Raw genomic sequence first — 15,524 nt, 5'->3', positions numbered from 1 at the left:
AGGCGCGTTGCCGGCCTTTTAAGAGGGAATAGGGTAATAGGGGAGGGTAGGGATGGGGAGCGAATAGGGGAGGGTAGGGAAGGGAATAGGGTAGGGGATTGGGCCTCCGGTAAACTCACTCACTCGGCGAAACACAGCGCTAGCGCTGTTTAACGCCGGTTTTCTGTGAGAACGTGGTATTTCTCCGGTCGAGCCGGCCCATTCGTGCCGAAGCATGGCTCTCCCACGTATGACAGATAAGTGAAACAAAAGATACGAAAAACCATTTACATAAAAGAGACAGTTCTATTTTTAAACGTCGAATCGTATCGTGTCTCTTTCTTCGCCTGAGCTATGACGAAAATTTGATTTTTTCCAGATTGTTCGAAAAAATAATTGAAAATTTAAATAATCGAGGTATTTATTGCAATCAAGACATGTGGTATGAAATTCCCTGTGTTTTGTTTACTTTCGAGTCATAATTGGTACATTTTCATTACATGCACGACGTCATTTTCAATTTATTTAAGTAAGACAAGACGCAGCACGTTCGTGACTGCGCTCGATGCAGACGGCCCAATTGGGCCGTATTTGAATCTTCACAACGCGCGCGGTAGTAACATATCTGCTTTGAGTTTTTCATCATTGTGTGAACCAATCAGTGAGGCCCATTCTCGGCAGGACTGCCGTGGAGTCCTGCCGTGAATGGGCCTCTTTAACAGCAGCGGTAGACTAGCCACAGATTAAGTACCGTATATTTAAATATAGCAGTTGGCACTAAGCACTTGGCAGCACTGGAGTCACTGTCAAATGTCAATACTCAAATGACAAATCTCAATTGTCAGATAACACTTGTCGCTAAGAAAAATCGGATTAAGCCACTCTGACATTGGCAACTCACCGAGGCGGCCATTTTTAAAAGAAGAAGAAGAACATTTTTTTGAGTTTATATTTTTGGCATTGTTAATATTATTTCCTATTCTATTTTATTCTATTCATAAATAAAAAGGTCCAACATTTACTAACGCAATGACATTATACCATTTTGGGAACTGCCTAGCATTATTATACGCACCCTATCATATGGCATATAAGTTTGCTGGGATGTGAGTGAAACACTAAGAAGGTTATTTAATTTAATTTGATTAATCCTATTTACATTTAAATGTACTTCATTTTACAGAGCCGAATATGCTTCCTTCTCAAAATGTGTCTACGCTGGCATTCTATACATATTTACACAACTATGTAAAATGCTACTGCTAGCTACATTTTTTCCTGATTCTGGCAGTGGAGATGGAGGGGAATATGACGTCTTCTTAGTGAGTATAAGCGTAATATTTACCAAAATAATAAAATAATTTTGGTAAATATTACGTATCGCGCCACCAGCGATTTTAAGGCCGTTTTTTTTTTTACAGTCGCGTTATAATCTGTAAACATCAGAACTAGTATTGTTATGATGGCGCATGACTATTTCTGGCAAAAGAGAGTCGACGGAGGCAATTTCTGGGTGTTGTGGTCTACGTTCCAACCTAACCTACTTTTAGACTTTCTGGGTTGTGTTTGTTTTTGTTTTGGCTGGGGGCTGCGCCCCCCGAGCCGCCCTTTAGGGGAAGGCTGGGCCCCCCCGCCCCCGCTTTGGTATCTGTGGCTAAGTAGTTAAGAAAGACTGATGTTTTTGATCATTTTTCTGTCAATTGACAAACAATGTTTGCCGACTTTTCTCATTTTATCATACTTAAATTTTCGAAAAATAGTCATGCGCCATCATAACAATACTAGTTCTGATGTTTGCAGATTATAACGCGACTGTTAAAAAAAACGGCCTCAAAATCGCTGGTGGCGCAATACGGAATATTTACCATAATTTTATAATTTTATTTATAATTCGTAACTTGCTTTCGGTCTACTTAATATTTTTTTATAAACAAATATATAATTATTATTATACAATCACTAACATAACTAGGGTTGCCAGGTCGCTAAACCGAAAAGCCAGACAAAGCAGCCAGCTTGGCCGGACATTTTTACAAAAAAGTCCTGCTATCAAGTACTTAGAATCTGAAATCTTAGTGTAAAACCGTCTAAAATTAGTAGGATTTTCATATGAAGTTATTGTTTAGAACCTTTTAGGACTGGTTCTAAATATTAAAAATAAATAATAATGACGTTTCGCTGAGTGTCACTTTTCTTTAAGAAATTATTGTTCATATTCTTTGATGTAAACATATTTTAATATATTATTATCCAGTTGAAGTTAATGTGGTCTATTTATTTGGCCCCAATACAACAAGCGGATTCTAAACAGTTATTGATTCAAAGCTCTACAAAAGCCGGACTCCTCTTAATTTTGGCCGGACAAGCAATCAAAAAGCCTGACTGTGTTCGGCTTTATCTGGACGCCTGGCAACCCTAAACATAACATAATCTATTATATTTTTAATTCATTGACATAAATGCTACGAATAATAAAAACTAAGGAATCGTAACTCCCTTACTATTACTGTTTTAAATTTGGTTCGTTTTGATCTGTCATGTAACGTCAGCCTAGTACCGCTCAAGGTCACCTAAATATTGCAAATGTATTTGAAATGTGTACCTAAGGTACACTTTTCTGACGAGTATTGTGGAGCAGGTTTTTTGATGCAGTTACTTTTCCCTAGTTTTTATTATTTGTAGCATAAATGTAACTAAAGCTCAATATAAGTGGCAATATTGCTTCCAAATATCATGTGTTAATCATTCAAGAAAGACATACAAAATATCAAATTGTTCTCTAAATGGAACTAATAAATCAATGTGAGAATGTAGCTTATTAAAAATGTGTATTGAATTTCAGGAAATATTAAAAGCTACAGTTGATCTGGCAGATCTAATTGGACTTTATTTTGCCTTGAACTCTATTCCTGGAAAAGGCCATGCGAAAATTCTCACAGCAGCTATTGGTTGGGCAAGTGCGGAGGTAAATATTTTAAAAATTATATCATTATCTTGTACATTATATATTATTACTAAGACTTCGTTGTCTGTCTGTCTGTCTGTCTGTCTGTCTGTCTGTCTGTCTGTCTGTCTGTCTGTCTGTCTGTCTGTCTGTCTGTCTGTCTGTCTGTCTGTCTGTCTGTCTGTCTGTCTGTCTGTCTGTCTGTCTGTCTGTCTGTCTGTCTGTCTGTCTGTCTGTCTGTCTGTCTGTCTGTCTGTCTGTCTGTCTGTCTGTCTGTCTGTCTGTCTGTCTGTCTGTCTGTCTGTCTGTCTGTCTGTCTGTCTGTCTGTCTGTCTGTCTGTCTGTCTGTCTGTCTGTCTGTCTGTCTGTCTGTCCGTCCGTCCGTCCGTCCGTCCGTCCGTCCGTCCGTCCGTCCGTCCGTCCGTCCGTCCGTCCGTCCGTCCGTCCGTCCGTCCGTCCGTCCGTCCGTCCGTCCGTCCGTCCGTCCGTCCGTCCGTCCGTCCGTCCGTCCGTCCGTCCGTCCGTCCGTCCGTCCGTCCGTCCGTCCGTCCGTCCGTCCGTCCGTCCGTCCGTCCGTCCGTCCGTCCGTCCGTCCGTCCGTCCGTCCGTCCGTCCGTCCGTCCGTCCGTCCGTCCGTCCGTCCGTCCGTCCGTCCGTCCGTCCGTCCGTCCGTCCGTCCGTCCGTCCGTCCGTCCGTCCGTCCGTCCGTCCGTCCGTCCGTCCGTCCGTCCGTCCGTCCGTCCGTCCGTCCGTCCGTCCGTCCGTCCGTCCGTCCGTCCGTCCGTCCGTCCGTCCGTCCGTCCGTCCGTCCGTCCGTCCGTCCGTCCGTCCGTCCGTCCGTCCGTCCGTCCGTCCGTCCGTCCGTCCGTCCGTCCGTCCGTCTGTCCGTCTGTTTGTCCCCAGTCTGTAACTCAAGAACGGTTATAGCTAGAGATTTGAAATTTTCACAGATTATGTATATCTGCTGCCGCTATAACAACAAACACTAAAAACAAAATAAAATTAATATTTAAGCGGGGCTCCCATACAGCAAACGTGATTTTTTTTGCTCTATATTAATAATGGCAACAGGTAGGTACTTGAATTTTTCAAAAAAACCTATGTGTACTTTCATATTGAATAATAATATTAAAATAAAATATTAAGGGGGGCTCCCATACAAAAGAACACAATTTATGGCCTAATTTTGCTCTATAATAGTACGGAATCATTCGTGCGCGAGTCCAACTCGCATTTGGCCGATTTTTTAATTGTTATCATCTAACTCAACTTAAAAATAAATATTTAAATAATTGTTATAATGCCAATGGTTTTCATAATTTCAATTTTATTGCAGGTCATAGTAACAAGAAGCTTTCCACTGTGGATAGGTGCACGAGGTTCTGAATTTGATTGGCGCTTTGTACGCTCATGTGCGGAATCAAATGTAGCCCTGCTTCAGCACATAGCAACGGCAGCTTTGGTGTGGCTATGGACTCGCAGTGACCTACCCCAAAGACATGTTCCATTGGTGGTAACATTGCTAGCCATTACACCCTACAAGGGATTAATGGAGGAGGCTGCTGCAAGTATTTTGTCATTAAGCCCCTGGTCGCAGCTGGGCTTACGCGCTGTGCACTCCAGTGCTATTGGGCTTACTGCATTGGCCATGTACGCTGTATTAGCACAACAAATTGGGATGTGATTTTCATTTTGTATTACAAATTCATATTGAATTACAAATTTTTGCAGTTTAGTAGTAATTATTATACATATTTATTTTTAAAAGTCGTGAATATACCGTGTAGAATACTTAACAATAATTGTTTTTTTATGTATTTTATTCAGTATTAATGTTGTTTTAAAACTTTTTGTTTTTAGCTTAATCAGACAAGTTTGTATCAAGTAGGCTACAAAACTACTGAGCTGATTTTCACGAAATTTGGCATGAACTTACATAATATGGTATACATATTAGATACTAGATGGTAAGACATGGAATACTTCATTAGGCTGGAAGATGTAAGATTACTAACTAATTCTTCTATAACGCAAACTGGATGTAACTTATAAACTAGCATTGCTCGAAACCAAACTAGTGCATGGCATTAACAAAGGATTAGCCACCCAAATAAGGGGGCTCGGGGGACGTAGCCCCCCCGCATAGTAATCAAACCAAACAAATGATTGAATTATAAAATATACTAGCTGTAATTGCCCGCGACTTCGTCCGCGTGGACTTCAGGTTATAGTTGTTCCCGTACATCAATAATTGAGTCGTTTACGCGCAAATCAGAAAAGTATATTGTGTGGGAACCACAAATTTTTCCGGGACGGGACAAAAACATTCCTTGTCCCAGATTCAAATTAGAATCTCCAATCTCCATGCCAAATTTAATCAAAATAGATTTAATAGTTTAGGCGAGAATCATAAAAGTTTATTGTGCGGGAACCGTATATTTTCCGGGATAAAAAGTATCCCTTGTCCTTTCCCGCGACGAAAGTATTGCCATACCAAATTTCATCAAAATAGATTGAATAGTTTAGGCGATAATCATAAAAGTTTATTGTGTGGGAACCGTACATTTTCCGGGACAAAATTAGTATTCCTTGTCCTTTCCCGAGACTCAAAGTATCTCCATACCAAATTCCATCAAAATAGATTGAATAGTTTACGCGCAAATCATAAAAGTATATTGTGCAGTAACCGTACATTTTTCCGGGACAAAATGTATCCTACTTATGTTCTTTTTCGGGACTCAAAGTATCTTTATACCAAATTTCAGCAAAATGGGTCCAGCAGTTTACGCGTGATGTCGTGCGGTGACCACGCGAAATATAACGTTCCGCGCAGCTTCGCCCGCGTAAATTGGATATTTCATAGACAAATTAGTCCACAAAAAATAGCCTATGATCCTTCACGTGGTCTATTATACTACTATATGTGCCAAATAACAGAAAAATTACTCCAGTAGTTCGTGAGATAAGCCCTTTCAAGTAATTTTCCCCGTTTTTATCCAAATTTTCCTCTATTTCTTCGCTCCTATTAGTCTTGGCGTGATAAAATATAGCCTAAGTATATGCTTTCTTGATAAATGGGCTATCTAACACTAAAAGGTTTCAGGGTGTAGTATATACATATCCATGGGCGTACCGAGGTGGGGGGCAGGGGGGGGGCAGCTGCCCCCCCCCCCCCCCCCCCCCCCCTCCCTGGATCATGTTGACGTCCCTACTAAGTATATTATCTAGTACTTTTATCTATAAAAAATAAAAATGAAGAAAACTAATTTTTGCCATTTGTTTGCAATACAATATTTTTAGAAACACCTAGCTTATAAAAAAATCTGATTTGCTTATTCTTAAACACAAAATTAATATCCTAAGCTGTTAAGTGCGTAATATATATTTAAAACGAATTTACAGTGTTTAATACATTTTGACCTTAAATCGGGGCAAGGGTAGTCATCACATTACATTATTCTATTAATTAATCTATTTAAAGTTATTATTAAGTTATATAAACCGCCTTATCAAGCTAATATAAATACTTACCTAATAATAAATCTTAAATAAACCGTACTCTGCAGATCTAATTTTGCCATAAGTACTAATAAAGGCTTATGTACTTAGTCTACTGAAATTAATTAATAAACAAATTTAAGTAATTTATTGTGCAAAAAATACAATGAAACTTAAATATTAACAACAATTATTGATAAATAAGACATATAGTACACAAAGGCGCCCATATTATATAGAAGCAATTTCTTCCAGGCAACCTTAAAAGGTTTCCTCACCGTTTTCCTGGATTTATCACTGAATGTTAAAACATTCAGTGATAAATCCAGGAAAACGGTGATGTGCAATAAATAAATATTATACTAATAAATACAATACATACAATAAAATATTTAAGTTAGGAAATTACAGGTTTAATGCCAACTAGTAAGGTTATATTATATTGCCTAATGCCTTCGACTTCAGTAAATGAATTAGTAAGATAGACTTGCTCTGTGGACTGTGCTAAAGTAACAGAATAATACTAGGAGGTTTAATTAAAAGTCCCTTTCTAACTATTATAGTCCAAATGACACAATTGGGATGGATTTTATTTGGTAAAATAGGTAGGTTCTTTAATCTTTTCAAACACCACAGGTAAGTGTAAGTAAGGTAGGGATTATAAACTACAAAATAATCTTAATTCATCATTATCTTTATTTTAACTTTTAGCATAATATGTTTCATCAGTTACATTATAAACTCTTAGCCACAGAAACAAAATATTTAAAGTATCTTCTAAAAGAAAATGAAAATTGTTCTGTGTCTGTGTTATCAAGTTCTAAAGTAAAGAAAAAAGGTTAACTTTAAACTTCAATTGTTAAGTTGGATGTAGAAGGTCCAAAGAATATTTCGCTCAACTTACTGAAAGATACAAATGGATCAATCAAACTTCAGAGCCGGATATAAGTAGTTATAACTTCATAGAGATATAACATCATCTTGCCAAGATCTTAGGGTTAGATAAACTCACACAGCTCTGTGTGAGCTGTTGATAAATATAATCTATAATTTTGCTAACAAAATTACTACTAAGTAATAATAGTTAAAAAATTGTTTTAGATACAATAAGGTAAATAAAAGATAGTGTCAAATATTTTCTTGTTACCAGTAGAAAGATATACATATTTAGGAAATTAAAATGTAATAAGGCTAAATAGCTTTTTAGTACAGAACAATTTCATAGCTTATTGATGACTGATGATGTTCTTTCAGTAGTTTCTCACATTTTTATATGATAATATTATTCTACATCGACGGCCTTGGTAAGGCAGGTACAGTTCTTTAATTGAATCTGAATTTATCTTCAAGAAAGCAAGAATGTGTGTTATTAGTAGTCACTGTTGGACAAACCACGTATGTTGGCCTGAAACAAAGAATAGGGTTAACAAATAATATCCCTTTGGACTATTTAAAAAGTGTGTAAATAAAGAAACACAAAACATTATTACACACTACACAGCTTTCGGTAAAGTTATAAATAACTTAATACATGCTTAATACTTGTAAAGTCTAACGAAAAAACTTAAAGATTTTTATAATGTTTTAACAATATTCTTCTTCTTTGAAAATAACCTAGAAATAAACATATACCTACTTGACACTTGACAGTGACAGCAATCAGCATTCAGCGACTTTAAACGTTCCGTTTGACTGAACGTGTTTTATAAAATATGTTGTAGAGTTATGAGTTTTTTCATTTAATTTAAACGAAAATGAGTTAGGATAATACAAAAATATCAAGGTTTATTACTTTTGGTAATTTGTGTTATAAATATGTGAGAAAATAAAGATAATATAGTAAAATTTTATGTTATTAATAAAATCAATTTTTAATCGTATAAACGAAACGTAGCTCGTATGTGTAGAATAGGCTTTTAATATTTAGTTTATATTTAGTTGCTGATTTGGATTGTTAGTTGCTGATTTGGGGTGATTGAGTCGATATCATGATATTAGTATCAACCGAAACGCTCCTGATGCTAAACTATTAAAGCCGTGTTTATCCAAATAATCACACTGTTGTTTAAAACTTCCGTCATCACTTTATCACGATCATGTTCTTATTGGTATTGACACAATATTGTATTTATCGACTGACATAACTCGGCTTACGGCCGTTCCCAATATTTGATCTATCTCTGGTTTTGCCCTACTAGAGATAGGAATAGCTATCTCTAGTAGGGCAAAACCAGAGATAGATCAAATATTGGGAACGGCCGTTAGTAACGCTTTGATTTACCGCTAAATGGCGCAAAACACAACATTTTGCAAAAAAACCAAGTTTATCTTGTAGTTTACGTTTATTTTAGATAGATGGCATTGATAATAATAATAATAATAAGCCCGTAGGGCAGCTTGTGGCGAGCTGTTGGGGAGTAGCGACCCCACGTACCCGAGTGCTCCCAGTAAAGCCCCTGTTCTCCATCTCCGGCTTGCCTTCACTGGCCAGCTGGAGTGAACACTGACGGAGAATCAGGTCCTACCTCTCTGCCTTGCCTTAACCGGCCGGTCAGAGTGGAGTCGCGAGAGCTTCGGCTAGGAGGGAGGATGTGAAGCGTAAGTGGCGAGTGGGCGACGTGATGGGACCCTCTGAGGGTGCAAATGATCGGCGTTTAAAGTCCAGCGACACCTCTCCTGCCCCAAGCCGCTCTGTCAATGTTGCCGCCTCGGTGCACCGTGCGTACGACCATTTTGAGGGGCCCATTCAAAGAGTTGGCGAGTCACCGTCTGCCAACTTTATGATACATATTTCTACGTTGTATCGGCAGACGCCATAGTCCTTCCATAGCTCCCGGTTACCCAGTCCACTAGCACCTAACCCCAATAGCCCGGTCTCATTTTAATTTTCCATTACCTGCAATAGTCCTACACTGGCCGCTGGCTTTCCTTGGGCGTACTGTCATAGTGCGGACAGGGAGAGTCACCGGCTAGTGTCACATTACATTTAGATTAAAACTGTGTTACGAGGCCTCTACGTGTTGGCTTCGGCCCCACGCATGCCTTCCAAAGGTCCGGGATTTAATTGCCCGTGAGCAAGGAGTGCTTAACACTAACATAATAATGATAATAATAATAAGCTGTCATCCTCAACACATGCCGCATCGTCCGCAACTTTTTAGTCATTAAAAATTAATCACCAATTCATCACATTACCTGAAGTTGTTTGGCCACAAGCCCGCAACTTTAGTAGAACCCTGTAAAGGAGAATAAAAACATAATAATAATAACCATTCTCAGCAATAGACCAGACATAACCCTCACAATTAAATCTGAAAAAAACCACCTTACCTTATAGACGTCACCGTTCCGAACACCAACAACCTGCAACAGACACATAATGAAAAAATCCAAAAATACATACCGCTTGCCGATGAAATAAAACAAATGTGGCATCAAAATACTGTAAAAATAGTCCCTATAGTCATCTCCTCCACCGGAGTTATTCCAAAAACACTCACCGTTGCACTTAAATCTCTTGACCTTCACAAAAACACATATATACAGTTACAAAAATCAATTGTCTTAGATACCTGCTCTATAGTACGCCGCTTCCTTAATTCATCTTCATCCTTTCCAACATCTCATAGCAACTAAACTTCACACTTCATGAACAGGATACTGCCCATACCTGCTTCATTCTACCGGTGAAAGCCGAGACAAAACTTAATATACTTAAATAATAATAATAATAATAATAATAATAATAAGGGGGTGAAGCCGGTCCCTCCTAGTTGGTGTCCCCGGGCAACACTTGGGTGCGCCACCTTGCCTTCTGCGGGGTGAGGCATTCAAGTGGCTGAACGTCGGTTCTTTCTTTCTCTTCGCTATACTTTCATCATCTGTTTATTAGTCAGTCCTTGTTTCTGTAATGTTTTTGTTTTTATTTTTGGTTATCTATCTTTCACCACCTTTTGTTTCTCTCATACTATCTTTCCATTTTTGTTAACTCTTGAGTAAGAAGCAAGAAGAGTAGATAATGGTCATATGAAATGCGACTTCGGAACAGAAATATACCCCAGGCGGGTACCGAAACGGAAAGTGACGGAGAATCCCGCCCCGTGCCTGCAGGTTCGGGCTGCCCCTCGTATTCTGGGGGGGGCAACGAGTCGCGCCAGTCTGCCCAGCCCAGTGCTGCTGCAGAACTATGTTATCATCATTCGCCCAGTTCATCACCTACTGCATCATTATTCTCATCAGTTCCGTCATCTCCTCAGTCTTTCGCTGTAACATATAACTTTTTTTCTTCAACCAATCCATCAAATATCTCATCTCCAACACGAGCCGACGATGTTGTGCAGGAGGCTCTAGCAGCTGAAATAACTGCACCCGTCCAAGGCAAAGGACGCACACGAAAAACATGGACTAAAGACATGAACATTTTCATAATGCGTCAGTATTTCATTCTCACCAAACTAGAAACAAACAAAAGATCCTATTTAACACCCCTACACTCACTATTTACCACTAAATACCCAGAAATGGAAGCCAGTAAGCAAAGGATAGGTGACCAAAGACGTGCCATTACTTACCGCAACTTTTTGACTCAACAAGAAATTTTAGACATCAAGGAAGAAGCCAAACAATTTATACAAAGCCAAGAACAAGTGTCAGACATAAACATTAACTTACACCAAACACCATCCCACAGAATGCAATGGTCAAGCGAACTTAACGAACTCATCATAAAAAGCTATTATAGAGTCACAAAACTAGAAACCGACCTCACTTCATACAGACCACTTTTACATCAAGAAATAGTCACCAAACACCCCGAACTAGCACACTTGTCTGTCCAAAGGATAGCAGATCAACGTCGAATAATCATAAATAACCAACTTTTATCAAAAGATCACATTAACCGTATAAAGGAAGAAGTACAAATAGAATTAGACCGAAATAGAGACTCACAATTTACAGAAGTAACACAAAATGAAGCCGATGTATCTTTATTACAAAGGCTGACTGATGTAGATCAATATCAAGAGACACCAACTAACACTAATAATGAAATGAGCCCGAATATCATAGTACAATCGAGTTGCAGGAAAGTTCCCAATCTATCCCCTGAAATAGTTACACAACTAGAAGAAATGTTTTCGAAAACTATTGATGAATTTAAAGAAAGTAACCCTACAAAAAGACCATACATCCCTAAACTAAAAACATCTAAAAGGTTATCAGTTATTATAAGCCATCTAAATTCTAACACCATACCAAAAATACTAAATTCAGAAACAGATTTTAATACGCTGCAAACTATAATATATAGCTCAGCTTATACAATAGCTAAATTTAGTGGTGCTAAAATGAATAATGATAAAAACAGAATAAATAAAAAAGTTGAAGCTCCCTGGTGGCAAAGGCGATTAGAAAAAAGGATAGGCAATTTAAGAGCAAATATAGGAAGACTTACTGAATACATAAAAGGAACCCGATCGACAAAATTAGAGAAACATATACTTACTATCAAACAACAATTTAAAATACACTCCCAATATGAAACACAGAACACAGAAATCTCACACTTCCTCGATACTTTAAAGCAAAAATTAAATACGTTGACAAGCAGACTTAGAAGGTACAAAGAAACGACAAACAGAAAGACACAGAACAAGGAATTTAACATAAATGAAAAATCTTTTTACAGAAAACTATCTAACCACGAAAGTAATAATTCCACAGAAAACCAAGCTTTACCGACCTCTGAGGCTTTACACGAATTTTGGACAAAAATATGGTCAACGCCCATAGAACACAATCAAAATTACTGGATAGGTGAGGATAAAGAAAAAATTAAGGATGTAACAGAAATGAAATTCGAAAAAATAGGACTAGATCAACTTAAAAAAGTAATAGCTAAAACTCATAACTGGAAAGCTGCCGGCTCCGACAATATACATAATTTTTGGTATAAAAAACTTACTTGCACTCATGAGCTTTTAGAACAACATATTAACACATTCATACAATCACCTGATAAAATGCCAAACTTTATAACCCAAGAAATAACCTATATGCTACCTAAAGACCAGAAAGATACAGAAAACCCAGCCAAATATCGTCCTATTACATGCCTCCAGAACATCTACAAAATAATCACATCATGCATAAGCGAATCTATATACAAACATACACAAGATCATAACATCTTAGCCGAAGAACAGAAAGGCTGTCGTAAACATAGTCAGGGGTGCAAAGAACAGCTTACAATAGATGCCGTAGCTTCGAACCAAGCACTGAAAGAGAAACGAAACATCCACACCATGTTCGTCGACTACAAAAAAGCGTTTGACTCCGTACCACACTCATGGCTCATTTACATACTGCAACATTATAAAATACATCCACTCATAATTAACTTTCTGAAAAATATAATGTCACGATGGAACACTAAATTAAAAATTTGCAACCATAACAATACTGCTGAAACCGATTTCATCCCCATAAAGAGAGGAATCTTTCAAGGCGATGCCTTGAGTCCTTTATGGTTTTGTTTGGCACTTAATCCGCTTTCATCTTTACTTAACTCCACTAAAATAGGATTCACAATTAAATATAATTCACAACAGACCCTTCTCACTCACCTTATGTACATGGACGATATAAAGCTTTTTGCAAATACGATCTATGACTTACACCGACTTGCCGATATCACTCAAATATTCTCAAAAGACGTATGGAATTTGGAGTAGACAAATGTAAAATACAATCTGTAAATAAAGGAAAAATAGATCCCACTTCATACGAACTTGACAATCAGGAAATTATAGGACCGATAGATCAAGCAGAAGGATATAAATATTTAGGTTACAACCAAACACAGACCATCCATCACAAAGATACAAAAAAGTTACTGCGCGAAAAATTTAAAAGTAGATTACATAAAATATTACACACATACCTCAACGCCGAAAATACCATTAAAGCCATCAACACTTTTGCAATACCTATACTTACGTATTCATTCGGAATCATTAAATGGACCAAATCCGACCTCAAATCACTGCAAACCACAATAAACACAGCACTAACTAAACACAGAAAACATCACCCAAGAGCTTGCGTCCAAAGGTTGACCCTACCTAAAATTGAAGGAGGCAGAGGACTAATCGATATTACAAATTTACACAACAAACAAATTATTATTCTTAGAACATACTTTTACAACCGTTCACAACAATCACCAATCCACAACGCCATATGTCAGTAAGACTCATTCACTCCACTCATGCTTGTAGATCACACTAAACCTATCACTCTTACCTCCAATCAACAAAAAATAGACACATGGACTCAAAAGTCTCTTCACGGCCACCATCGTATGGATTTAACCAGCGCCAATGTTGACAAAGTAGCGTCAAACATGTGGTTAAAAAGAGGCGAGCTGTTCCCAGAGACCGAGGGATTTATGGTAGCAATCCAGGATCAGATCATTGATACTAAAAATTACAGAAAACATATTAACCGGGATCGCGGGGCAGGCAGCGATCACTGCAGACACTGTCACCGCCAACCTGAAACTATCCAACACATCACCGGCGCTTGCTCATCCATCACACAAACAGACTACAAACACAGACACGACCAGGTAGCAGCAATCATACACCAAACACTAGCACTCAAACACAACCTCATCAAAGAAAAAACACCTTATTACAAATACACACCACAAATCATACTCGACACACCTGACTACAAACTTTACTGGGACAGAACAATATTAACAGACAAGACCGTTCATCACAACAGACCAGATATAACACTACACGACAAACAAAACCGAACAGTCTACCTCATAGATATCGCCATACCCAACACACACAATCTCACAAGCACCCATACAAGTAAAGTTACTAAGTATACCGATCTCACAATAGAAATAAAAACGCAGTGGAAAGTAAACTCAGTCAAAACCGTACCCATAATTATTTCGACTACTGGTATAATACCAAAAACATTACATACGTCCCTCAAAACACTTGACATTCACCCTCTCACTTACATCACCTTACAAAAAGCAGTCATCCTCAACACATGTCGCATCGTCCGTAAATTTTTGTCAATTAATGATTAAACTTCCTCATCACCTGAAGTTGCTTGGCCACAAGCCCGCAACTTTAGTGGACCCCGCAAGGGAGAAAAGAAAATTTAAATAATAATAATAATAATAATAATAATAATAACAGGGCAGGGCAGCTTGTGGCGAGCTGTTGGGGAGTAGCGACCCCACGAACCCGAGTGCTCCCAGGGAAGCCCCTGTTCTCCATCTCCGGCTTGCCTTCACCGGCCGGCCGGAGTGAACACTGACGGAGAATCAGGCCCTACCTCTGCCTTGCCTTAACCGGCCGGTCAGAGTGGAGTCGCAAGAGCTTCGGCTCGGAGGGAGGATGTGAAGCGTAAGTGGCGAGTGGGCGACGTGATGGGACCCTCTGAGGGTGCAAATGATCGGCGTTTAAAGTCCAGCGACACCTCTCCTGCCTCAAGCCGCTCTGTCAATGTTGCCGCCTCGGTGCACCGTGCGTGCGACCATTTTGAGGGGCCCATTCAAAGAGTTGGCGAGTCACCGTCTGCCAATTTTATGATACATGTTTCCACGTTGTATCGGCAGACGCCATAGTCCTTCCGTAGTCCTAGTTACCCAGTCCACTAGCACCTCACCCCCATAGCCCGGTATCATTTCTAATATCCATTCCCTGTAATAGTCCTACACTGGCCGCTGGCTCTCCTTGGTTGTACTCCCATAGTGCGGACAGGGAGAGTCGCCGGCCAGTGTCACATAACATTTAGATTAAAACTGTGTAACGGGCCTCTACGTGTCGGCTTCGGCCCCACGCATGCCTTCCAAAGGTCCGGGATTTAATTGCCCGTGAGCAAGGAATACCTTACACAAACATAATAATAATAATAATAATAATAATAATAATAATAATAATAATAATAATAATAATAATAATAATAATAATAATAATAATAATAATAATAATAATAATAATAATAATAATAATATACTTTATTGCATTCCACAAAATACATAAGAAAACAGTAAAAGCAGAGAAAGACA

The 15,524-nt window shown here is 38.7% G+C and overlaps 1 protein-coding gene across 1 annotated transcript; it reads left to right on the top strand.

Moving 5' to 3' along the window:
* Window positions 1-929: 929 nt before the first annotated feature.
* On the top strand, window positions 930-4,703 carry LOC121738504 (transmembrane protein 147). Its single transcript, XM_042130603.1, has 4 exons — window positions 930-1,085; window positions 1,163-1,301; window positions 2,822-2,944; window positions 4,260-4,703. The coding sequence occupies exons 1-4, from the start codon at window positions 1,009-1,011 to the stop codon at window positions 4,605-4,607; spliced, it is 687 nt and encodes a 228-aa protein (XP_041986537.1). The 5' UTR covers window positions 930-1,008; the 3' UTR covers window positions 4,608-4,703.
* Window positions 4,704-15,524: the final 10,821 nt, after the last annotated feature.

The sequence above is a fragment of the Aricia agestis genome, chromosome 2, assembly GCF_905147365.1.
Source record: "Aricia agestis chromosome 2, ilAriAges1.1, whole genome shotgun sequence".
Classification (NCBI taxonomy): Eukaryota; Metazoa; Arthropoda; class Insecta; order Lepidoptera; family Lycaenidae; genus Aricia; species Aricia agestis.
The sequence above is the reverse complement of the archived record's forward strand: the minus strand, read 5'-3'. Positions and strand labels throughout refer to the sequence as shown.

Coding starts and splice junctions, on each gene's coding strand:
- LOC121738504 (XM_042130603.1), top strand. CDS start 1,009: ATGACATTATACCATTTTGGGAACTGCCTAGCATTATTATACGCACCC. Junction 1,086..1,162: donor GCATATAAGTTTGCTGGGAT/GTGAGTGAAACA, acceptor TTCATTTTACAG/AGCCGAATATGCTTCCTTCT. Junction 1,302..2,821: donor GGGAATATGACGTCTTCTTA/GTGAGTATAAGC, acceptor ATTGAATTTCAG/GAAATATTAAAAGCTACAGT.